Below are 22429 nucleotides of genomic sequence, written 5' to 3'. Positions count from 1 at the left end.
CGTACTTCTAAACTATAAGAGTGGCTATCAACTGCATTTGAAAATGTGAATGAAGAAGACAAATACTTTGGATCACTCAAATCCACACCTACAGAGGTCACTAGTTTTTGTAACGCTAAAACATCCTCTAGCGCATCATGAGCCTTGTAAGGTTCGCACACATAGCGTTTGTACAGATTTTATAAGGAAAATGATCCAACTTTTGAATCAAAAACTTTGAACAACTGTTTTGTGTCAACAAACCCTGCAACACAGTTACCAATTTTCTGTGTTTTAACCACAATTTTGTAGAGAGTTCAGAAAAATATGGCAGTCAAAAGACTTGACATTATGTCCAACTAAAACAACTTTTGACTAGAATTTTGTGAAGAAATTCAAAAGTGCATCAATAGCAGCCACCAAGTGTACAGCATCCACTTCTTTATCGTCATGAAACATTTTCCCATCCATAACTCTTAATCCAGTGACTTTAGTAGCTTTGTCTGTGATTGGGATCTTTGGTAAAATGTACTGGGAAAATATGTCTGATCCACACACAGCAGCAATTTGTGTGATGTGTGAGCTTCTGGCTGAAAAGTTTAAACAATGGCTACAGTTGACAAAGCATATCAGATTCATGATCTACCATTACATACATGTATGTATCTTATAAAATTGGATACACCAATAAGATCTTATATTGGACTGCATGTACTTTAAATTCTTGTGTACTTGTTTTTGTTTTTATGCAAACACGCAGTACAAACCTAGCCCTGTTGTTTCAAGGTCAAAGTAGACGTGCTGGTAAATGCCTAAATTTTCAATTGGCTGAAAGGACGGTTTACTCAAAGGTGGTGGCATATCACCAATACCAGTAGGGGTCTGCAAGGCAATTTCTGAGCAATAGGTAGGACCCTCTCTAATCTCCCTTGCTGCTGTCATTTGCTTTCTATATATGAATAAAAAAAATCTATACTGTATGTGAATTCAGGTATGATCAGATTATCACTTATCATTAAGAGTATACTGTATATGTAAACTGTTCATCATATAATTGTCAGCATAAAATATCATTTCACTGTCATCATATTAAGTTTCGACACTGGTTGGCATGCATGCATTAATTACGTATCTTTACGCAACCTCTATTTGTAAAAAAAAATCAATAACATTAACATTATGGTAATGGTAAGGTACTGTGGAATCATTAAATTTCGTGGGGGCCAATTTTCGTGGATGGCTTAAATTTTACATGTTCGTGGGGATGTAATTTCGTGTATTCTCATATATTACAAAAGGAAATATGACTTTATTACCCTAATTAAAAATTCGTGGAGGATGTTATTTCGTGTATGAGAGGTAACCACGAATTCCACGAAAATTGAGCCACCACGAAATCCAATGATTCCACAGTATATTTCATTCAAACCTCTCTGCTTTCAGGTGCAGTCTTTTTCTTTTTGCTTCTTTGGTGATCGACATGGATTTTTTCCGTCTATTTATTCTATCTTTGAGAGCAGCTAGCCTCCTTGTATAAGTTCCCGGGGAAATGCCAATCTTCTTGTTGACCTATTGATAAAAACAGGGACTTTATAAAGAATGAATTGCTAAATTCATAGTTACAATTCTTGCACTAGTATATACATATATACTCACACAGAAAGTAATCAAAGCCTAATTTTAAATATAATGGAAATTTTGCTTGCCTGCACCAGATAGCCTTGACCAATATTTTTTTGTGCCACACTTGCTGCTACCCTGTAGGTTATTGTTCTGCTGAAGAGGCGATTTTTTGGAGCTTTGGATGCCACAGTTTTATTAAAACTTTCGTTTGGTTGCGTGCTTCCAAGATTGGCTAATTTCTGTGAATGCTTCTTTAACTTGTTAAAAATGCCTTCCAGGTCTTGCTGCAGAGCTTTATTCTCCAATGGTCGACCATAAGGGAGGGATGTAAACTTTTTGGTTGGGTCTCTTTTATGGTGACACCAAAGTTGATCACATTCTTTGTGATTCTCAAAGGGATGAAAGGACAAAGCAGTGAGGCCTTTTTCAATTCCACTTGGGCTACCCTGGTTCTGAGAAACCATATAGTTGAAGCACTTCTGAATGTATCTTATGATTTTAGTGGAGAGACTTTTATGCGATTTTTGAAGATTGTACAGGGAATTTGCAATGTTCTTTTTTACATGGTTCTTGTCGGACTGTTTCTGGATATTTGCATCTAATTCTTTGTTGATTCGCGTGATAGCAGTTGTGTCGTCATCCCCAACCAGTCCTTCCATCCTTACTCCTTTTTCCAGTGTCCTTCCTACCATCTCCACTATCATATCAGGCTCCATGGACTTTGAGCTTCCTGTAAATATAACATTCATTTTTAATATCAAAAAAAATTTTTTCTTAAAAAGTATAATATATCTCTTTTCCCTTAGACTTTAGAATTAAGAGAATAGGATTTAAAAGTAAAGTATTTCACACTGCTTAAATTTTTCTGCAGGTATGCTTGTAAATATTTGCATGAATTAAATTATTTTGTTGAAGTTTTCTTAGTGACATTACCTGTCCAATTTCTTGTACATTCATGTGGAGCAGGTGGTGTATTTTTCCTTTCCGCATTCTCGCAAATCTTGCATGTTTTACTACGGACACTGTAATCAATGACTTTCCCTGTTTCTACACCCATCATTGAGCAATGGCCTAGACATGAATTAAGATGAAAATCAGTGTTCTTAAATTGTGGCTATAAAAATCATATTGCGTTTTAATAACATAGATAATTCACATCTACAAGGAATAACATAATTATTTAAACTGTAAAGTTCTTTATAGTACTTGTATGTATATAACATATATGAACTTATATATAAACTTTTAAATAAATAATAAAATATTTACATAATCAAGTATAATATATTTATCAAGAAATAAATTTAAAAAATTCATACTTTAATTTTGTATGAAAAAAGCGATAATCAATTACAAATACAGGTATGATATAAATAATACATTTGACCCAGTAATTATTTTTTTTTATTTGAATATCAAACCATATGATAATCGTTAAGACTCCATAATTGTATAATATTACCTGTAAGGCTATCATATGACCAGCCACTTCCGCGCTTTTGCCAAGCCCCATCTACACTGACACTTATGCTGGATGACTGTTTCTTTCTGTGGGAAGATATAATATATGTAATAAACATTTCTTAATAATTCAACAGCCATATATATATAATATCATTTTATGTTTTTGTGAGATGTATCTCTGTTAAAACTCAGAATTTATATCATGCTCTTGTAGTTTTAAAAGGGTACATGGGGGTGGGGTGGGGGGGGGGGCAATTCAGACTTATTTCAAATTACTTATGACCATATGCCTATATAATATCAATTTTAAGTGTATGAATTATAAAAATTTACATGTTTGTTGCCATAACTTCTTCTTCTAGAGCTTCTTGCATCGATAAGGAAGCAATACATTCTGTAGCTTTTCCAATCTCTACTTGTCTGCTGCTAAGTAGTGTTCTGCTGATGGGTGGCATGTTTAGCTCAGCCAGTATTCCACTTATCTGGTCAAAGCCTATCCCAGTGTGTTGTACAGCTGTCAGAACATGAAAAGAAAAATAATCCAATAATAAAATACATACCATCAATTATTTAATATAATATTCATTTGAATACGATTTTATTTATTTTAAACTTAGTTATCATTATTGTTTTGAATGTTTGTCAATTTTTATTCATCCAATGTACATTGAATATACTGACCTGCTGCTAACTTTGTATTGGCATCCCAAATTTTATTATGCCTTTTTCCAGTTGGAACATTGTCGATCATTTTGCAAGCAGAATTCATGCAAGGTATTTTGAGCATAGCTGAAAGACCAAAGTTGGTTATTCCTTGGCAGTGGGAAAGTTGTAAGGGTAAGCCACATTTCTTGCAGGCAGACAAGCCATCAGCAAGTACCCCAAGCTCAATCAACCTACGGCCACATCTCCAGTCCTTTTCAAGACGAGGGGAGTCTATTACCTTAATTGAAAAAAGAAAATTCTTGTTCTGAGATTTCTTTATGCAAAAACTCTGATCTTGGTTAAAATTCATTTTTTTCCATGTTGTATTTTGTCATTTTTTTTCCTTCGAATTCTTTAATTTTAATGAAATAATACTTATAGGTATAATGATATATATGAATTTTAAAAAATACAGACTTATGATATCCATCTTTATTTTGTATTAGTGAAGGTTTAAACTTTTAAAATCCATATTGCTATACCTTAAAAAATAAACTTATGCGACCTGACTTAAATTTGAAAAAAAAAAATGAAAAAGATTTTAAAGACAATTTTAATAGTAAATAAACAATTCAAATTTATCTAATTTTTTTTTACTTCATCTTAATACAGATCTCTTATTAACTTAAGGTAATTCTATATAAAAAAGGTTCTACTGTGCTTGTTAAAGTTTTGTGACCATAAAATTTGAAAAAGGGGGTTATAACAAACAAGGAATAAATTTATAAAGAGTTAAATTAAATATTTTAATATTACTAATCTCATCATAAAAATTGTAAATGATTTTTTTTGTATCTCTGTGACTTTGAAATATACACCTAAGACGTTTAATAGATACAAAGTATTGTATGATTTATGGGGGGGGGGGGGGGGTTATAATGCCATATTTTTTATCCGTATGAGCCGCCATATTTCATGATTGAGTGTAAACAGTGGGAAATTATTCTCTGATTGTTTTCTCTTGGAATAATTTGGATAACTATTACCTTTTTACAAATTTAACAGAGAGAAATAAACATGGTATGTGTTACATATTGCAATCTATTTAGAGAACAACAAAAATGACGCTATCTCTGTCGTCTGCCTGTGCAGTGGCGATATACCGGTATACAACAAATACAGTATGAGCGATGTTAGAGTTTGCAATGTGTATGTTATGATACTATTGAACATAGAATGCGTAAATATCATTTTTCTCATATATATTTAATATATAAGCAGTTAGAACTTACATTTTCAGTGTAAACAATCTCAACCTCTTCGAGATCTACTGGAACATTGTCAACGGAGTGACAGTCGTCTGACTCAATTGTTTCATTGGTGGAAGCGATTTTTGAATAGCTATGTGTCTCGGCTATTTTTGTGTTCTCCCATCTCTGTCGAATCCCCCTTTTTATGGAGTCGTATTTGCGTTCCCGTCGTTTTGACACAAAACGACCCTTCAATCTCGGCCTCCCCCTCTCCATTTGTTTTTGTTGTTATTCGCGCCGACTACGGCATGTCGTAAACGACATAATTTTTACTTTTTCCTTGGTCTCAACACATTTAATAAGTTATTATTTTGTGAAATGAAATATATTCATAATTATTAATGTTGTTTCATTGTGAATTGCAACAGTTTGAATTTTACGACATGTTCATATATGGAGACCCACTTGAGGTAAAAAATGATGAAAAGAATCCATCCTTAATATCATTGTATTATTCATTTAGTTTCGATGTCAAATTAATGCTTTTTATACAAAATCCTAATTAATATATTGTAGTGACAAATGTAGGAACAACAAGCACGGAGTAATTGATTTGACAAACAGTACTCTTAGATACAGTGAGTATATTAAGATCGTTGATTAGTTGGAGAAAAGCAGCGAGTAAAAATATATGAAATTACTCGAATCTATAAGTATATGATACATTTTTTCTCTTTTTTTTGGTAGCCTCTTCAAACACAATGCTGAATTTATCCACATTTGATAAAAATAAGGAAACTGAAGATCACGAAGATTTATCCGAATTGATAAACACACCACATAGTAAACTTCAAAATCAGCCGGATATGTTGAGAGAGAATGAAAAATTAACATGTAGCGATGTTGATATGAATGGGTATATCATAATGCACGAAAACCAATTGGATCGAAAAGAAACTACTTTAGAAAACAGATTAGAAAAAATGATTAAAGAAAAATCGGAAAACGAAGACGATGGTTTTAAAAAAGAATATCATGTATGTAAAATGTATACAATTACTGTGTATTTCTCTTTTATATTTTTGCTACCTAGAACATTTTGAATAATGCATGAAACAAGATATATAAATATTAGATGAAGGAAATATAATTAATAGGTTATATAAACGTAGGCAGGAATTTGCCAGCCTATTTTTGGAAATGCTACTTTAGGGGCAAAGGGGATGGTGTTGTCATTAATTCGATGATATTTGGGAAAATAAATGTTGCATACACATGTACATCATGATTAAGATTATATTCGACATAGACTTCTGAATTAGGAAAACAAAACAACAAGACTTTTACATATGATCTAGCTTTATCATACATATCATTTATGAATAATATAAAGTAGTGGTATATATGAAAACAAGAGACATAACAGAAAATAGTGTGTATAATAATTAAATCATGTTAAATCATTTGTGATTAGTTAAAAATATTTGCTACTAATTGGTTACAATTTACAATAGACCTTGTTGTGCGGACCAAGATATCCGTGTGAGATAGGAAAACGCCCGGAAAATATCAAGAAGAACAGATTCAAATCCACTGTTGCTTGTATGTATAAAATTCACAAACAACTTATATCATGAAGAAAACAAATTTCAATTACACAGATACCTTGGTTGTTTTCTCATTTCATAAAAAATACAAAGCAATTTTCATTTGATTGATAAATGTATATTATGAGTTACTGAACCATTAAATATGGATGAACTAATGTTTAAAGTACCATATATGAAAATGCAACTTGTTGGATGTTATTTTCATTACATGATTTTTTTTAGATGATCACTCAAGAGTTATACTGGTTGCCAAATGTCCAGACTACATTAACGCTAATTATATTGATGTGAGTATAGTACTCCAAAGCACATAAGTCGAAAAAAAATATATTAATATTAATAAAACACGCATTTCAAATCAAATTGTATTTGATTTGTTTTCTTCATTTCAAAGGGAGTTAGACAAGAGAATGTGTACATCGCAACGCAAGGTAACATGTTTTAAGATGGTTGGATTGTCAACAAATTGCATGTATCCATCAATTGTACCTAAGTTTTATAAAAAAATGATTTGTTAAGCTAAAACTTTTATTTAGTGAAGGAAAATGCGATAAATTTTAGAGTTTAAAGATGAGCATTTTCCAACACATTCATACAATGCTCCTCTACTAAAGGAGAACAATAAAGTCTAGATATGTCCACAGACCCTACGTATAGTTTTATTGCAACATTTTTGCTTTTTCCACAAACCTGTAAATTAAAGAAACAAAATTAGTTTTCTTTTTTTCATTTTTAAGGCCCTCGAAAAAACACAGTATCAGACTTTTGGTCCATGGTTTGGCAAGAAAGGGTGAAGCAGGTCGTTATGTTAACCAATCTCATGGAAGGAGCTAAGGTGTTTTATATATGTTGTTTCACTTGACTTACTTACCTGTACATTTTCTCCAGTTTTCAATCATACTTTTGTCGTAGGAAAAGTGTTTTCAGTATTGGCCAGAATTAGAGGCAGACGCAAAGTTTGACACATTCAAAATAAAAACCATTGATGAAAGGCATTATGCATACTACGTCACACGGAAGCTGAATGTTACACACACAACTGTCAGTAGATTTTGTTTGTTTGTTTGTTTTTTTCATATAAAATCCTATAAATTTATCATCTTTTTTATTTTGTGCAATTTATGTCAACATTGTATAGTTTGTATATTTGATGTTGGAAATATCATTTAAAAGATTAAGGGTGTATTCTTGTCATCAATTTTTACCCCAAGTGGGTCTCCATATATGAACATGTCGTAAAATTCAAACTATTACAATTTTCAACAAAACTTCTAAAATAAATAAAATGAATCATATTTTACACAATAAACCCTTATTAAATGCATAAGTGACAAAGGAATAGGTAAAATTATGTCATTTACGACATACCATAGTCGGCGCGAACAACAATATGGAGAGGGAAATCCGAAAGGAGAAAGGGTCGCTTCGTTTCAAAGCGATGTGAACAGCAGTACAAGTCCTCCGAAAATGACAAGTGGGAGATGAGGAAAGATGGGGGAAAATTCAAACAAAATAATCGCCAACACAGTTATTTTAGAACTGCAACTAACGAGCGAAATGAGTCGGAGGAAATTCCAGTAGAGAAAATCGAGATAGTTTACAGCAAAAATGTAAGTAGTCAGTGCTTTTAGACTTAGTATAGTTAAAATGGCAACGTTTATGTTACACTATGCCCATCATATAATTTCTTTTTCAAACTCAAGTATCGCATTTATATGATATTAGGCTATAGATCAAATTATCACCATTACAACAAGCAGGCGATACATGTGTATATGGCGGCCCATGCGGTTACCGAAATGACAATTTTATGAGAAACACAACATTTGAATGTTTATATAGTAACTATTTTCATTTATTTTAATTGTCGGCAAGTCTACAATAGAAATAATCCTTGCTAATAAACAGGAAACCATAGCTGGCAAGTTATTCTTCAGTTTTATCATTTTTAATAGTGTCAAGTCAAATGCAGTTAAAAAATATGAAAGGGGACAGCTTATCTACAAATCAGTATTGATTTATTGAGGTTTTTTAAAGATGATCCTCTAAATATATTCTAGATAGTCAATAGTTTAAAATAAATCACTGGTCAATATTTTTTTCTGAGTATCTTACATTTAAATTATAATTGACTGTCTATTTTCATGTTGAGCTACATTTGTATATATATTTATAGTAAAGAGATACAACAGAGTCTAAAAAATTAAAGCATTGTGTGTATGCACTATACTTTTTGCAGCACTAATACAATATAAGTCACAATAAATATTAAATGTGACAATGGTTAATTTGTTACACAATGGCATGGACTTTTAACCTTTAAAATGTAATTTTTTCTGCATATCTAGTCTAAAGCGGAAAACAAGCAAGTTAGCCATAATTTTGCTTATTATGTATTAATTTTTGTTTAACAGGTGGTAATTGCCACATTATCCAGATAGCTGCAGCATGATGAGAAGATCACTGGCACTGTTTTGTCCAAACAAAATTTCAAATTTCTTCCTCTGCATCTGAAGTGACAGTCATAACTGTGAAAGGTGGTCAATGTTCCACAGAGGCAAACCTGTTCAATCCAGCAAATTTCCTCTGCTTTAGAGTACTTCGTTGACTTTATTGACAAGGAAATTGAGCCATCCTTACTGGGCATAGCATCAAGTCTTACTGGGCATAGCATGAAGTCTTAAGACAGCCATGTTTTAGTCAACACCATGTAAGCAGTTGGAAAGATGGATGCTTTTAAAAACATGTTGCAGGATTTGTTGATACAAAGCTTTTTATTGAGGTCACAATTCCCAAGGTTGCCATCCTAAACCCAACAGACTTTAGTTTCATCTTCGAATTGAATTGAACATATTTTATTGAATAAATCAAAAGGATAAGACACAAGTTCTAAAACTTAGATAGTCCTCTCCTAGTAATGAAATTTTATAAATATTGCCATACATTAAATATATTGAAATATTGAATACACATAAATATACATGGATAAACATAATATACATGAATAAACAATCTACTGCATATATAATATCACCTTATAAATTCAAACATTTTTTGAAAAACGACCACAGTCACTCAAAAAAATTTGTACTGTCTTGAAAATTTCAGTGTTTTGTATATTTGTCAACGAATCATCCCCCCATAATAATAAATGTGCATCTATAATGTGTACGTAACTTAATGTCAATACCTTATTCATTAGAGAATTCCGAGCTCTTGTATACTTTTTACAGACAAAAAACAAATGGTATGCATCTTCTGATAAACCACACGAACAGTTTGGACTGGCTATCAAGTTACAGCGGAATAAGTCAGAATTTAAAATACAGTTGTGTCTCAAACGTGTATGTGTTATGTTTGAAAATCTTTTTCCAAATGAAAGATGTTTCTCTGGCTTTACCGTATCATTGTATAAACATTTTTTGAATATTTCAATAGAGGTTGCCTCCTTTGTATTAAGACTTAGGGCATTCCATCTTCTGACAGTATCAGGAATAAATGATTTATTAAATAGTTCTAATCTAAATTTTGGAACAGAATAATCAAGAGAGTTTCTAGTTGTGTACCTTGAAACACTGCCTCTTGTATATGGTACAATGTTTTGTATGTAAGTAGGTACTAAGTTATTGTGCATTTTGTACATAGTTATTAATTTAGCTCTATTTCTTCTGTGTTCCAAAGGTTCCCAACCTGTTTCAAAATAAATTGAGTTTCTTGAAGCAAAACTTGTGAGCCCAGTTACTATTCTTGCGGCATTTAATTGAACCTTTTCATTGACCAGATGAATTTCGTCCGACTTATTCAATCAAGCTGTTTTTGTAATCGCTTTACGAATGTATCGCGAGGCCTTATTGTCTTCGTACACTGTAACTATGCTGCTGATGATGCTTTACAAGATGTCATATCCCTTCAAAGACTTGATCAGTCAATTTTGATTCACAGAATAGTTAGAAGGCATCATTCTATTTGCTAAGTGCAACTTTTTCACAGGAACATTTGTCAATGAAGAGATTTACTAAGTGTATGGATAGAAAAATAGCTGCCAGTGACTTGAACTATGCAGTTCTAAAGCTAGCATTTAGTAGAGGAAGAGGGCACACAACAAATTTTGTCAAAAGAGTGTGGAAGTTGACCAAGAGTAACAAAGTCATCAAAGATCAGTACATTCGCTTGCTGAACATTTTGGATATACTTTTATAAGTGATAGTTAAAGCTCATTATATCAGAAGTGATAGTTAAAGTTCATTATATCAGAAGTGTATATACTTCATAATTCCTGAACTAGCTATTAGTTCCAGTACATGTATGTACTGTATGATGTAACACAACACACCCCCCCCCCCCCTCAAAAAACAAAAAATACTTGATAAAGAAAATTTGATAAATTCTACTGATAGTATACTTTGAATCACTAATTGCTATGAAGTGTTCAATTTATGTCTATATTCTAGCTACCTGAATAGAATGATTTTGTCATTCAGGGAATTTTCATAAAACAAATGTTTTTCAACTGATCAGATGAAGTTATGTACGTGCAACTTCTTATATCAATAGACAAGACAGTATTGTATTGCAACCATATATTGATGTGTGTTCATTTACAATATAACCTAACAGTTTATTAGAATATATCATACCTGTAATTGTATGTATATGAACTATCAATATATGCTCTGACCTAGAACGCATATATACTGGTTAAAACTTATTGATCAGACATCAATCCATTTTGAAGTTGCAGTTTTTTCATTCCATGTCATTGCTTGCATTCATTGAGAATTTAACACTGTCAATCAAAATCTATGCATCTAGGAGGTTTTTTTTTAAAAGAAAAATATCAAATGAATTTTTAATTTCATAATTATTACATTATTTTAAAAACTTTGATGAATTAGAACATATAATTAGCAAGAAATACCTAATCTCATTCCATGTTATTCACACCAAGGTCAAGGTCACACCCAGAAGATGGTTTATACCCACTATTTTTAGGATTATTTTGAAGTTTATTTTTTTGTATGTCTACTATATATTCTTGAAATACTTTTCTTTACTTAATTACAATTGTTATTGAAAATAAATACACCAATTTAAAAATTTTGGTTAATAAAAGTTTATGTTTTGCTGCATATATGGCGTATTTTGTTACCATAAAATGCTTCAATGGAAAAAGGGGGTGGGGATGTAACCAACAATATTTTTTTCTGATATGCACACTAACCCCCACTTTTTATGCCTTCAATTGGAACCATAATATGTAAAGAAAGTATACAAATACTTTCATAAGAAGTTAAATTCTAGAAACCTGTCTAACTTGGGTTTATTTACCAAATTTGCAACGAAAAACATGCTCCAATTTTACTTGGGGAACACACATTTTTGGGCATAACTTATCAAAAAAGTTATTTCATAGTTTTAGATTTGTCTAAAAATAAACTCCGAGATGTTTTTAAGTAAGCAAAACTGAAAAATGTCTGATATCTGCTTTTATTTTATTAAATTAGAGGGAATTTCTGGTCAAATTGCACTTTCTATGAAAATTTCAATGCACCATTTTTGGCCAATGTTCTGGGGGTCGGATCTCTCTTAAATGAAAACGAACATACACTTTTCTTGTTTTCAATTTATTCCTTAGGAATAGTACTTTTAAACAATCATAAGCATCTAAAAAGTTTAATGTAGGTTTTTTTTCATGAATGAGCAGAATACACCCTTAACTGATCCATCATATATTGTTCTCGAAACACATGTAAGGATCAACTTTTAACTATTCAGAGTAAATAAGCAAATCGGTTCATTGATAATATATTTCAAGATATCTTATAAAATACAACACTAAAAATCATCAAATTTATATTCAGATAAATGAGAATAGAGTGGTCGCCCAGTATCATTACACCACCTGGCCGGATCACGATACACCCGATCCGCTTTGTCTTTTATTGTTCCATAACCACGTGACGAGAACAAAAGTTGCCCGCCATAAGGTTCCAACTTTAGTTCACTGCAGGTAAAACCTTATTGTCAGTGAAACTGAAATAGGAATTCGACACATTGCAGGTTAAATATTAAAAGGCTTTATTAATTCTTTATTTGATTTCACTTATAATAAAACGAAACATAAAAGAATATTGCATGACATATGGATACAGAGAAAGGCAACTTTATTTATCATTGATGTCCAGAAAAGCAAACTACTTGTTTCTGTCCTCAGACTTCCTGATAACATCGTTTTTGTAATAATCTTAGTGCTGGAATAGGAAGAACAGGAACATATATAGCAATCGATGCCTTATACGAAGAAGGTCAATGCCAATCCAAAATTAACATTGCAGAATATGTGAGGAAAATGAGAGAAAAGAGAATAAATATGGTCCAGACTTATGTAAACATACCTTTTTTATTATTTGCTTGTTTTCTACGCAAATCAATTTATGCCCTGCATATTCGCGATAAAAGTTTGTTAATATATATATATATATATGTGTGTGTGTGTGTGTGTGTGTGTGTGTGTGTGTGTGTGTGTGTGTGTGTGTGTGTGTTATATATTAAGGTATTATAATCAATTTCAGTAAACAAATGTTTCTATTTTGATAAAATTTAAAGGTTATTACAATTGGATATTTTTTTTTACAGGAACAATACAAGACAATATTTTTGACTTTGAACGAAACGTCTAAAGCCCCAGTTGGCGTCCAGACAGCAATTGATTATCAAAAATCTTTACAATTAGCTAAACGTGATCATCATACGTTTGTCTCAACAGTCAAAAAAGAATTTCAGGTTTGTAAATGATTGAATTGTATCCGGTATGTTCCGGTATATTCGTTAATGAAATTCTGATAACTTTCAAGAACAATCATGAAAAATAGACATCAACGATACACATTTCTTTGTTCAGCAATGATTTTAAAGATGTGCATATTTAGAAGTGTTCTGGTTTGATATTTTTAGAAGCTTCTTTCAATTCGACACTGTTACTCAGAAAACGATTACAAAATGGCACTAACTCCAGCATCTACGTCAATTCGCGCTCGTAAGTAAAATCTTTCCATTTTGCCTTATAATTATTATCGAATGAATTGCACCAAGACTTTAATATGCTTGTATGCTTAGCTTGATGCGTGAAACTTAAATTTTAAAAAGTTCAATCATTTTTTCTTTCCCTTTGTCTCGTAGTTGGTCCTTCAACTGATTCAAACAAAAATGACGTTTTCATTTGGAGTTATCTTTCTTTTGTTTGAAAAATTCAGCTAAGAGCCAAAGAGAGAAAAAGTTATAATGTTAATTCAAGCCCGACTGCACAGGATATATATGTAGTAATTTCATGCTATATGACTTGATGATAAATGTGGTGTAAATGTTAATAATCATGTTGTAGATATTTAGCATGTTTCCTGACCGTGAAAGAGTGAGGCCTTTTCATATGCATATCAGTACTATTTTCGGTATTGATAACTCGTATTTTGATATAACTATATGCAACCCCTGTCAAGATTTGTCGCATATCTAAAGTATTAGGCGCAGATTAAGAGGATATTAATTATTGTATTATTTAAGTCTCAAGACAAACATCCATGTTTTGATTGAAAGTCTATAGTGTAAAGGACAACGTTTCAGGTTTCAAGCAAACATTCAGCTATAATATTTGTTCTAGAAAAACAGTCAAGCTTACCGCGATTTTTAACCTTTTGTATTGTGTTGTTTTTTTCATGTGTCTAATTTTGATTTTAAGAAAAATATGTATCATAAGATGCATGGGTATCTAAATTTATATCTGTTTCTATAATGTATTCACTTTTTTACTCGATATTGCTTTGATATTTTATGTACATGTACATGAATATTTTCTTTTTTTTTTAATATACAACTGAGTAAAAAAAATCATGCAAATTATGAGATTTCATTTATATGTTTTAGTTGACCAATACGCTTTGTTCCTGACATCAAGTGTTCCAGAACGTGAAAACTACATCAATGCCATATCCTTACCGGTAATTTTACTAAGAACAAGGTACGGTATATGCCAAAAATGGCCCTATCTCTAAATCAAACGATATTTTACTAAAAGGTAGACATTAATATGTAACTTCATTAAATAGAACAGTTTTGATAATTTCTTCATAATTTTTGTGTGTGCCACTGCTTAAATAGTGTGTCATTTTTGTCACGTTATAATGACGTCGCATTTAGCATCGTAACGTTATACACGTAAGCAATGAAATTCATATGAATCACATTATAATGGTAACTTTATATACGACGGTAAGTTGTATAATGGCCATTATTATATACACATAATTGTAAACATATCTATTCACAGTAAATAAAAAGTCCAATATCTCGTGTGTTTCTGGAAAGTTAAAATTAAAGTGCTCCATTTTTAAATCAATGTTAACACATCTGCCTTTACAATTCCGTTACATCATGTATACTGTCTCTTTTGAAAGGGTTGATATTTAAAAAAAATAAAATAATAAATATTGTAAATTATTAAAGTCTTTAACAATTAAACATAATCTGATTAATTTACTTATTTCAATTTGCATCCAAACTAGTTTCGTTAGGATTTAGGCTCGCAGTGTAGTTTAAAAATACGAAATCGGGATTTTCTTGAAAAAGGTAACAGCTTGTTTTTGTTATTGGGTGTTTGCGTCTTCACATTCTCTAGCATCAACGATGAGTTTTGTTTGAGATATGCATGCCTAAAATCGTTGAGTATAAATGCATTTATGCCATAAACAATCCGTTTGTATTTTTTCATCGTGCACTTTTCGCTCGTATTCAGAATTGTTGTGCCCCCTGTAATGAGACATGGAAAGAGAAAATAAAAAGCGTCGCAGTTGATAATCCGTTCTATTACCCTCAGCGTTAGCAACACACTTGGCAACGGGTAACACAACGAATTGTAACATGCGCGTAAATTATGTGCGTACGGTTCGCCGTAGAATTCATGTCATTTCTGTTATAAAAGTAGTAAAATTTTCTCTAAAATGAAAACTATCAGTATATTAAAATAAAAAGTGCCTGTTTGGGAGGGTAACAGTTGAAACTGACACCCCTTGAACACCATTGTCAACCTCGTTTTGCGTTGACAATAGTTTTCTCGGGTGTCAATTTCAACTGTTACCCTCACAAACAGGCACTTTTTGTATAACGTTCCTAATGAAACTCGAGGAATTAATTTTTGCGTAAAATCACAATAAGCACATATTGCGGGTTTTAAAATATCGCTTTTAATTTTTCGGACAGATGTAAACTAATTGAATCTATGATAAAAGTTTGGTGTTCGCGATTTTATATTCTTGCGATTTGATTCAAAACAGTTGGGTCGCGGAATGAAGTACTCACGTAAAATAAGGAATATACAGTATGTGACATAAAATGTACGGGAAAACGGTCCAAAACATACTCTTGATTTATAAAAGTAGTATATTCAGTTTATTTATTCAATGAATTAATTGTATCGAACTTTAATAGCATGCGGATTGGTCGGTTATAACAGCGAGTACATACATGTAGCATGTAGAATCATAACGAAAGACATACATATAGCTTACCCTTTTTATAACATTTACCGTTATCAAAACTATATAAAGACATGATTACAGACATTTGTTTTTTATACAAGAGAATAATATAAAGTTTCATATATTTAGAATGAGTTTAAATATTTTCTTTCTTTATTACTTACATGTGATGTACAATTTTTACTGCGCGCCGTATGATATTTTAGGTATCATTTGTTCCAAGAAAGAAACAAACTATTGCATTAGTTTTTGATAAATGATAGTCATTTTACTCTCAAATGTGCAATACATCGATATGAAATACTTTTAAATCTTGATAATTAACCATAAATAATGCACACTGTGGTTTAATCAATCCATCCAACTAAACAGTATCACTTGTCAATCAAATCAGTCTGCGAGCTCCACCATGTGCTCTTCCATTTTCGTTCAATTGTTTTTCATTTCAAGAAAAATGCGTCTTACAATGACGACGTCTTTTGTAGTATTTGTGATGGTTGATGTCATGATTGCACTGCCTCTATGAAGTTTAATTCTTACTTATACTAAGTTGTTTAAAAGAAACTCTCTCTCTCTCTCTCTCTCTCTCTCATGTTTGTATGCTTGTACAAACAATACAGAAGTAATAAAGTCTTGTTTGCATGGATTTTATGTATTTTAAATACTAATGATAAGTATAACGCTTTCAACACATGAGTATACGTTTGTAGACTATCATCGGCTTCATCGGTACAAATATTATTTTTACAGCGCACATACAAGAACATAAAGTAAATGAACATGTGCTTGCAAAAATTATATTCACTGATGCAAAAAATAGTAAAAATGACAAAAAAAAGAAAATATTTGACTAAATTTAACGCATGACGTGATCGCGGCAAGGTGTGAATGTCAGACTGTAGGCCTATAAGACCTTTATATGATTATCATCAATTACTTGTCAGCTGAATTAATATATCCCTGAATACCCAAACTCCGTCACCATAAGCAGAAAACCTTCCGCGTTTCTCTGTAAATTATTTTTTGTGGTTTTTATCATTTGCAATCACTAAATATAATCTGTAACAATATAATTTATAAAATTATTAACAAAAGTATTTTTATTTTTATTCAAATAGCTCTCTGAATACGACGTTTATCACGCGTGCTTATTATATCTTATGAACCTAACTCCGTCACCCACATGCTCTATGATATGGCAGGGAATGAAGACACATTGACAATTTTGTTAAAACTCCATTTGTATCTAGGCCAAGTTATAATAAGTAAAAATGGTGCATGCAATTTAAATTGTATTTAATTTCATCAAAATGAAATGATCGCCAGAATAAAAAATGGGTCCATGTAACAACAATCACAATGGCCTTTTCAGAATGTATGGATGCCGTTTGATTTATGTCCTTACATATTTCAAATATTTTATATCATTAATTAATATATTACTTATTATATTATTTATTTATTACATTTTTAGAAATGTAGCATATTCTAAATAGCGATAAACCGGAGATATCTATATACCCTGTATAAGGCAAAAGTATCGGCATGAGCCATTTGACGTTATCATCAAGAGTAGTGCATAAAGGCTATTGCGGACTGAAAAAAATGTATTAATTACCTTAATAAAAAATGTATTGCATGTGAAATGTTTTATCTTGACCTCTCTAAAAATGGCTGACCACCGTAAATGGTCGAATGGGCCCGCATGTCAGAAATATCGATTTTTAAGTGCACCCGTGAAAAAGTTTTAGCTGATTTCACACAATTAATGGTGCATAAAATTAACAAGGTTTAATTCTGTTATTTTTTTACACATTCTTAAATTTAACCGTTGCAAATTGTTGACAAATATTGTTAAGATTTTTGACATGTAAAAAATGACGTCATAATCGTACTTGATTTCAAACGGCGAGGAGTTTCCCGAAAGTGACGGAGTTAGGGTAGTGACGGAGTTAGGGGGCTATGCGATAAGCATTGAAGATGTGTCATATAAACCTATTTTAAATATCTTATTGTATACCACAGTCTACATCAGCAACCTTTTGTTTGATGAAGTCGGAGTCCACTCACAATGTCGAGTAAAAAAAATCGCTAAGCCTAATTTCTTTCACTTACGACCCGCCTTATTAAAAGAATGTGACGTCATGTAAACAAACTTGTTCTGTAAATGCGTTTGAAATGCTTCAAATGAAATTTACTGATATTTTCTGAGTGAATGGATCATTCACCGAACATTTCTATAAAAATACGGGACTTATTGTTGAAGTAATGATGTTTTCTTGTGATGTTTAAACAAATAGGAATATTATGCGGTGGAAAAAAGTGTGCTAAGGCCTTTCGAGAGCTCGATAGCTTCACTATCGATATACTTCATATGGCGAATATATATCTTGTTTTTAATAATTTGCCATATCGAAGAATCGTTTCAAGAAGCTCAAAGTATGTAGTGTAAATGAGGAAAATTATACAAAAGTTACAAGTACGGGGAAAACAAAAGGAAAACATCAGTCAACAGTATACGGTAGGCCTAAATATAGTTGACGGTAGACCTATAGTGAAAACAAAAATGATCACGTCCTATATATTCATTATCAGGATAATAATTTATCAGAACTTATTAAAGATATTATTTTTTGTAATGAAAGTTACTGGAGATAAATTTATCTTATCTTGTCTGATTGTCGTTATCGATAATTAATTATACGGCGTATATAACCGCGTCTACCCGACTGAAACCACCACTAAAACTCGTCACAAAACGGGAAGTTTAACTATCAGCGCAGGCCTCGAGCAAAATGTAATTATGTTTAAATCTTTTCTCTTTTTAATTATATTTCAATGAATCGTGTTTCGTTTTGCTCGAGGCCTGCGCTCTATATACATTTTCAAATTTTATAGTAAAAATTGCCTTGAATATGTTAATTTCCGGTAAACATCGTGCATTTAGCGGATGCTGGTGTTGCTTAGCAACGCTTTGAACGATTATTTTTGATGGATTTATAGCTTACACTTGACATCATATTCGTAATTATGCATATATTTACTTTTCACAAACAACTTGAAAAATGTTGGAATTTTAGGCATTTATACCATTACAACCGTACCTAGTTCTTTGTTTTAAACGATAAAAGTTGCTAAGATTATTTCATACAGATCGATTTTCTACAAAACTCATTTTCTCTTACATGTTAAGGCATTAACCCATTTGAATGCTTTTGATTTTGAATAGTGTTTGTCATCACCACATGTCATATACATTATTCATAATGTATTTACTTTTTAGTCAATATTCTGTTTACATTTTATGTACATTTTTCTTTAGTCTTTTACCCATTCGAACGCTTTTATCATCACCCATTATCAAACAACAGGAAATTCTGTAGACTTTATACGACTTATTACTGATTACGAATCCGATATAGTTGTCTGTATGGAACCCCTCTGCAATGTTGAATTCGTAAGTGTTTTGGGGGGAATTTCAAATTTATTTTAGACCGGATGAAATGCATGTACTTACTGTTGGTTGATTTTTCTATGAAACAGGCATATGAATGGCTACCGACGGCAACACAACATAGAACTTTGACACCCTACACGATTCAATTATATCAAGAACGTATAACGGAAATTAAACGCAGCGAAATTGAGACTGTCAAAGAAGAGGTGAATAAGTATTTTTGTTCTATGAAATCTAATGTTAGACATATTCTTTGAAAATTCTTAACAGTCCATTCTTTATTTTTTCTAGTGTTCTGATAGACCATGGTCTATTGAAATAGTTGAGCCAATGTGCACCCTCACAAAGGATTATTCCCAAACAGCTTCACAAATTCTTAGTTTAGTGTCTTTTGTACAAAGCGTAAAAACACAAAACCCCATCACCGTTGTCAGCAGGTAATGCATATAACGTATCTTAAATTAGTAGAGTTATCCATAACCATACATAATTGAAAGTGTGTCAATAACATCCTTTTCAAATCTTAATGCCTAACATGCATTTCTTTTAAGCATGAAGACACGATGAATCATTATATAAATAGTGCCTGTTTGTGAGAGTAATTGTTGAAATTGACACCCCGAGAAAACCATTGTCACCTACGCGAAGCGGAGGTTGACAATGGTTTTCGAGGGGTTTCAATTTCAACAGTTGCCCTCACAAACAGGCACTATTTATTGTATTATACTGAGTGTCTTATTTTAATGAAAATTTTACTGCGTTTATATAGAAATGAACTGAATTCTACGGCGAACCGTACGCGCATAATTTACGAGCATGTAACAATTCGTTGTGTTACCTGTTGCCAAGTGTGTTGCTAACGCTGAGGGTAATAGAACGGATTACCAACTGCGCCTAAACCAATCTGATTTCAGTATTTAACATAAAAGTATAATAATATAATTTGTTAATCTGTTTAGCCTTTGTTACAAAGGCGACAAACGATCTAGACGATGCGTTTATTTTAGTCATGTCAACTTTTTATATCTTAATTGATGGTTCCGATGCATTCAGTATTCTTTAAAGGCGATTCTGACTACTATACAAATCTTTGGTCTCATGAATATTGAAAAAAATAACCTTAAATTTGCAATGTTCTATTTTTGGTATTGCTAGAGATGGGGTTGCTCTGTGCGGTGTGTTCTGTGCTGTATACAACCTGATACAACAACTGACAATGGACGAGGAGATGGACGTGTTCTCTGTGGTCAGACTCCTACAAACACGACGTCCTGAACTGTGCTCAACCTTTGTAAACAATATTAACATACATTTTTTTTTCTGTAAACAAATGTTGATGTTGTAGATGTAAGATAAAAACAATCGTTTATATCTATTCAATTTAATTATAATGTTTTGTTATAAAATATTCTTTTTGTCATACTCGGAGCAAACTGATAAAAACCTGTGAATTCTGTACACCAACTCTTATGCACGGCAGTTATTTAGCGTTTAACCCCAAAAACTGCCTCGCAACGGCAAATCTTCACATCAAAGCCATATCTAGACCCGTGTTGTTATACAACAATACAACAAGGACTGGTTTGCAGCGAGAAATATTCGCGACGATGAGACTATCACAAACATCGCAAAAATTTACAGCACGCGAATAAAAGCTGGTTAACAATAAATGTTTGAAAAGAAAAATGTGGTTGAATTAGTTTTTGTTTTCAATATGTTTAATCCTGACAACATATATTTTTCTATTATTCTTCACTTTGAAAACAATCTGTATTTCTTGTGGACCTACGAATTCAATATTGTTCAATTATTTGCTTTAATTCTGTAATCTTTGACGATATATTCTTTAACAAAAATAGGTATATAAACAGTTAAAAGTAACCAAGAGCTAAAATCGAGCATAAATGAACTAAAATAGTTTGTTTTTATTTGCAAGGTAATAAACCAGGTAAATCGTATCATATGTATTTTAATTACAGGAAGAATATGCAATGATACATGACGCTTTGATGACATACATAGAGTCAAATGCTAGCGGAAATACCTACTACAATAGTGAACGTTGGACTGGTGTGCTTAGATAAGCTAAATGCAAGTGACAGCACGTATTTAAAACCACACATACAACGTGTGTTGAGAGTCTCTTGAAACACGTAGTTCAAACGTACCAGTACGGTCCTGCATGTGAAAGTCTTGCATTTGATAAATGATTCATCATTATTAGATATAGTGTGGAATCATTTAATTTCGTTGGGGCCAATTTTCGTGGATTGTGAGATTTTCCTTATTCGTGGGGATGTAATTTCGTGGATGCGTCAGATTTCAGTTTCAGTATGAAAACTAAAAGTAGTTTTTGTGGAGGATGTAAATATGTGGGTGAGGGCTACCCACGAATACCACGAAAAGTGAGCCACCTCGAAGTCTAATGATTCCACAGTAACTATGACAGATGAATAAAACGTCTTTATTTTTCCCATTAAAAGCTTTGTACATGTATACACATAAACATTATATCTGTGTGTTATTAAGCACTAAAATGACCTAGTATAAGTCTGTCAACAAGTTTTGATAAAACAAAAAAAACAAAAAACAAAAAAAACCCTGAAACATCATCCTTTTAGTGTTGTTTTTTAAAATTCTTTTTAGAGTTGCTTTAGTTTTAAAATTATGCTTTAGAAATGTATGAAGGGTAAACATGTGCATTCATCTGAGTCATTTCAAGTCCTTATATATCACTTTACTACAATTTTTCATAAAAATTCCGTTAATCATTTCCAGTCAACACGCATATCATATTCATTTGCCAGTGGCTGTTGAAATGGTTTGTTAATATGATATATCTTTTTATAATTGATAAACAAAAAATAATTT

The 22429-nt window shown here is 31.9% G+C and overlaps 2 protein-coding genes across 2 annotated transcripts; one reads left to right on the top strand and one right to left on the bottom strand.

The window, feature by feature from the left end:
- Positions 1-1646: 1646 nt before the first annotated feature.
- Positions 1647-5284, bottom strand: LOC128173791 (uncharacterized). Its single transcript, XM_052839461.1, has 6 exons — positions 5004-5284; positions 3748-4009; positions 3400-3580; positions 3065-3150; positions 2536-2673; positions 1647-2332 (listed from the first exon to the last, which is right to left on the bottom strand). The coding sequence occupies exons 1-6, from the start codon at positions 5235-5237 to the stop codon at positions 1647-1649; spliced, it is 1587 nt and encodes a 528-aa protein (XP_052695421.1). The 5' UTR covers positions 5238-5284.
- Positions 5285-5541: 257 nt separating this feature from the next.
- LOC128174259 (receptor-type tyrosine-protein phosphatase mu-like) lies at positions 5542-20909 on the top strand. Its single transcript, XM_052839853.1, has 17 exons — positions 5542-5599; positions 5709-5998; positions 6476-6563; positions 6794-6858; positions 6966-7002; positions 7309-7406; positions 7484-7612; positions 12433-12581; positions 12821-12956; positions 13208-13354; positions 13526-13607; positions 14492-14565; positions 19424-19558; positions 19645-19764; positions 19850-19995; positions 20714-20804; positions 20904-20909. The coding sequence occupies exons 2-17, from the start codon at positions 5723-5725 to the stop codon at positions 20907-20909; spliced, it is 1779 nt and encodes a 592-aa protein (XP_052695813.1). The 5' UTR covers positions 5542-5599; positions 5709-5722.
- The last annotated feature ends 1520 nt before the right edge of the window (positions 20910-22429 follow it).

Source organism: Crassostrea angulata, chromosome 2, assembly GCF_025612915.1.
Source record: "Crassostrea angulata isolate pt1a10 chromosome 2, ASM2561291v2, whole genome shotgun sequence".
NCBI classification, from domain to species: Eukaryota; Metazoa; Mollusca; class Bivalvia; order Ostreida; family Ostreidae; genus Magallana; species Magallana angulata.
Note: the sequence above shows the minus strand (reverse complement) of the source record. Positions and strands in the feature narration are given on the sequence as shown.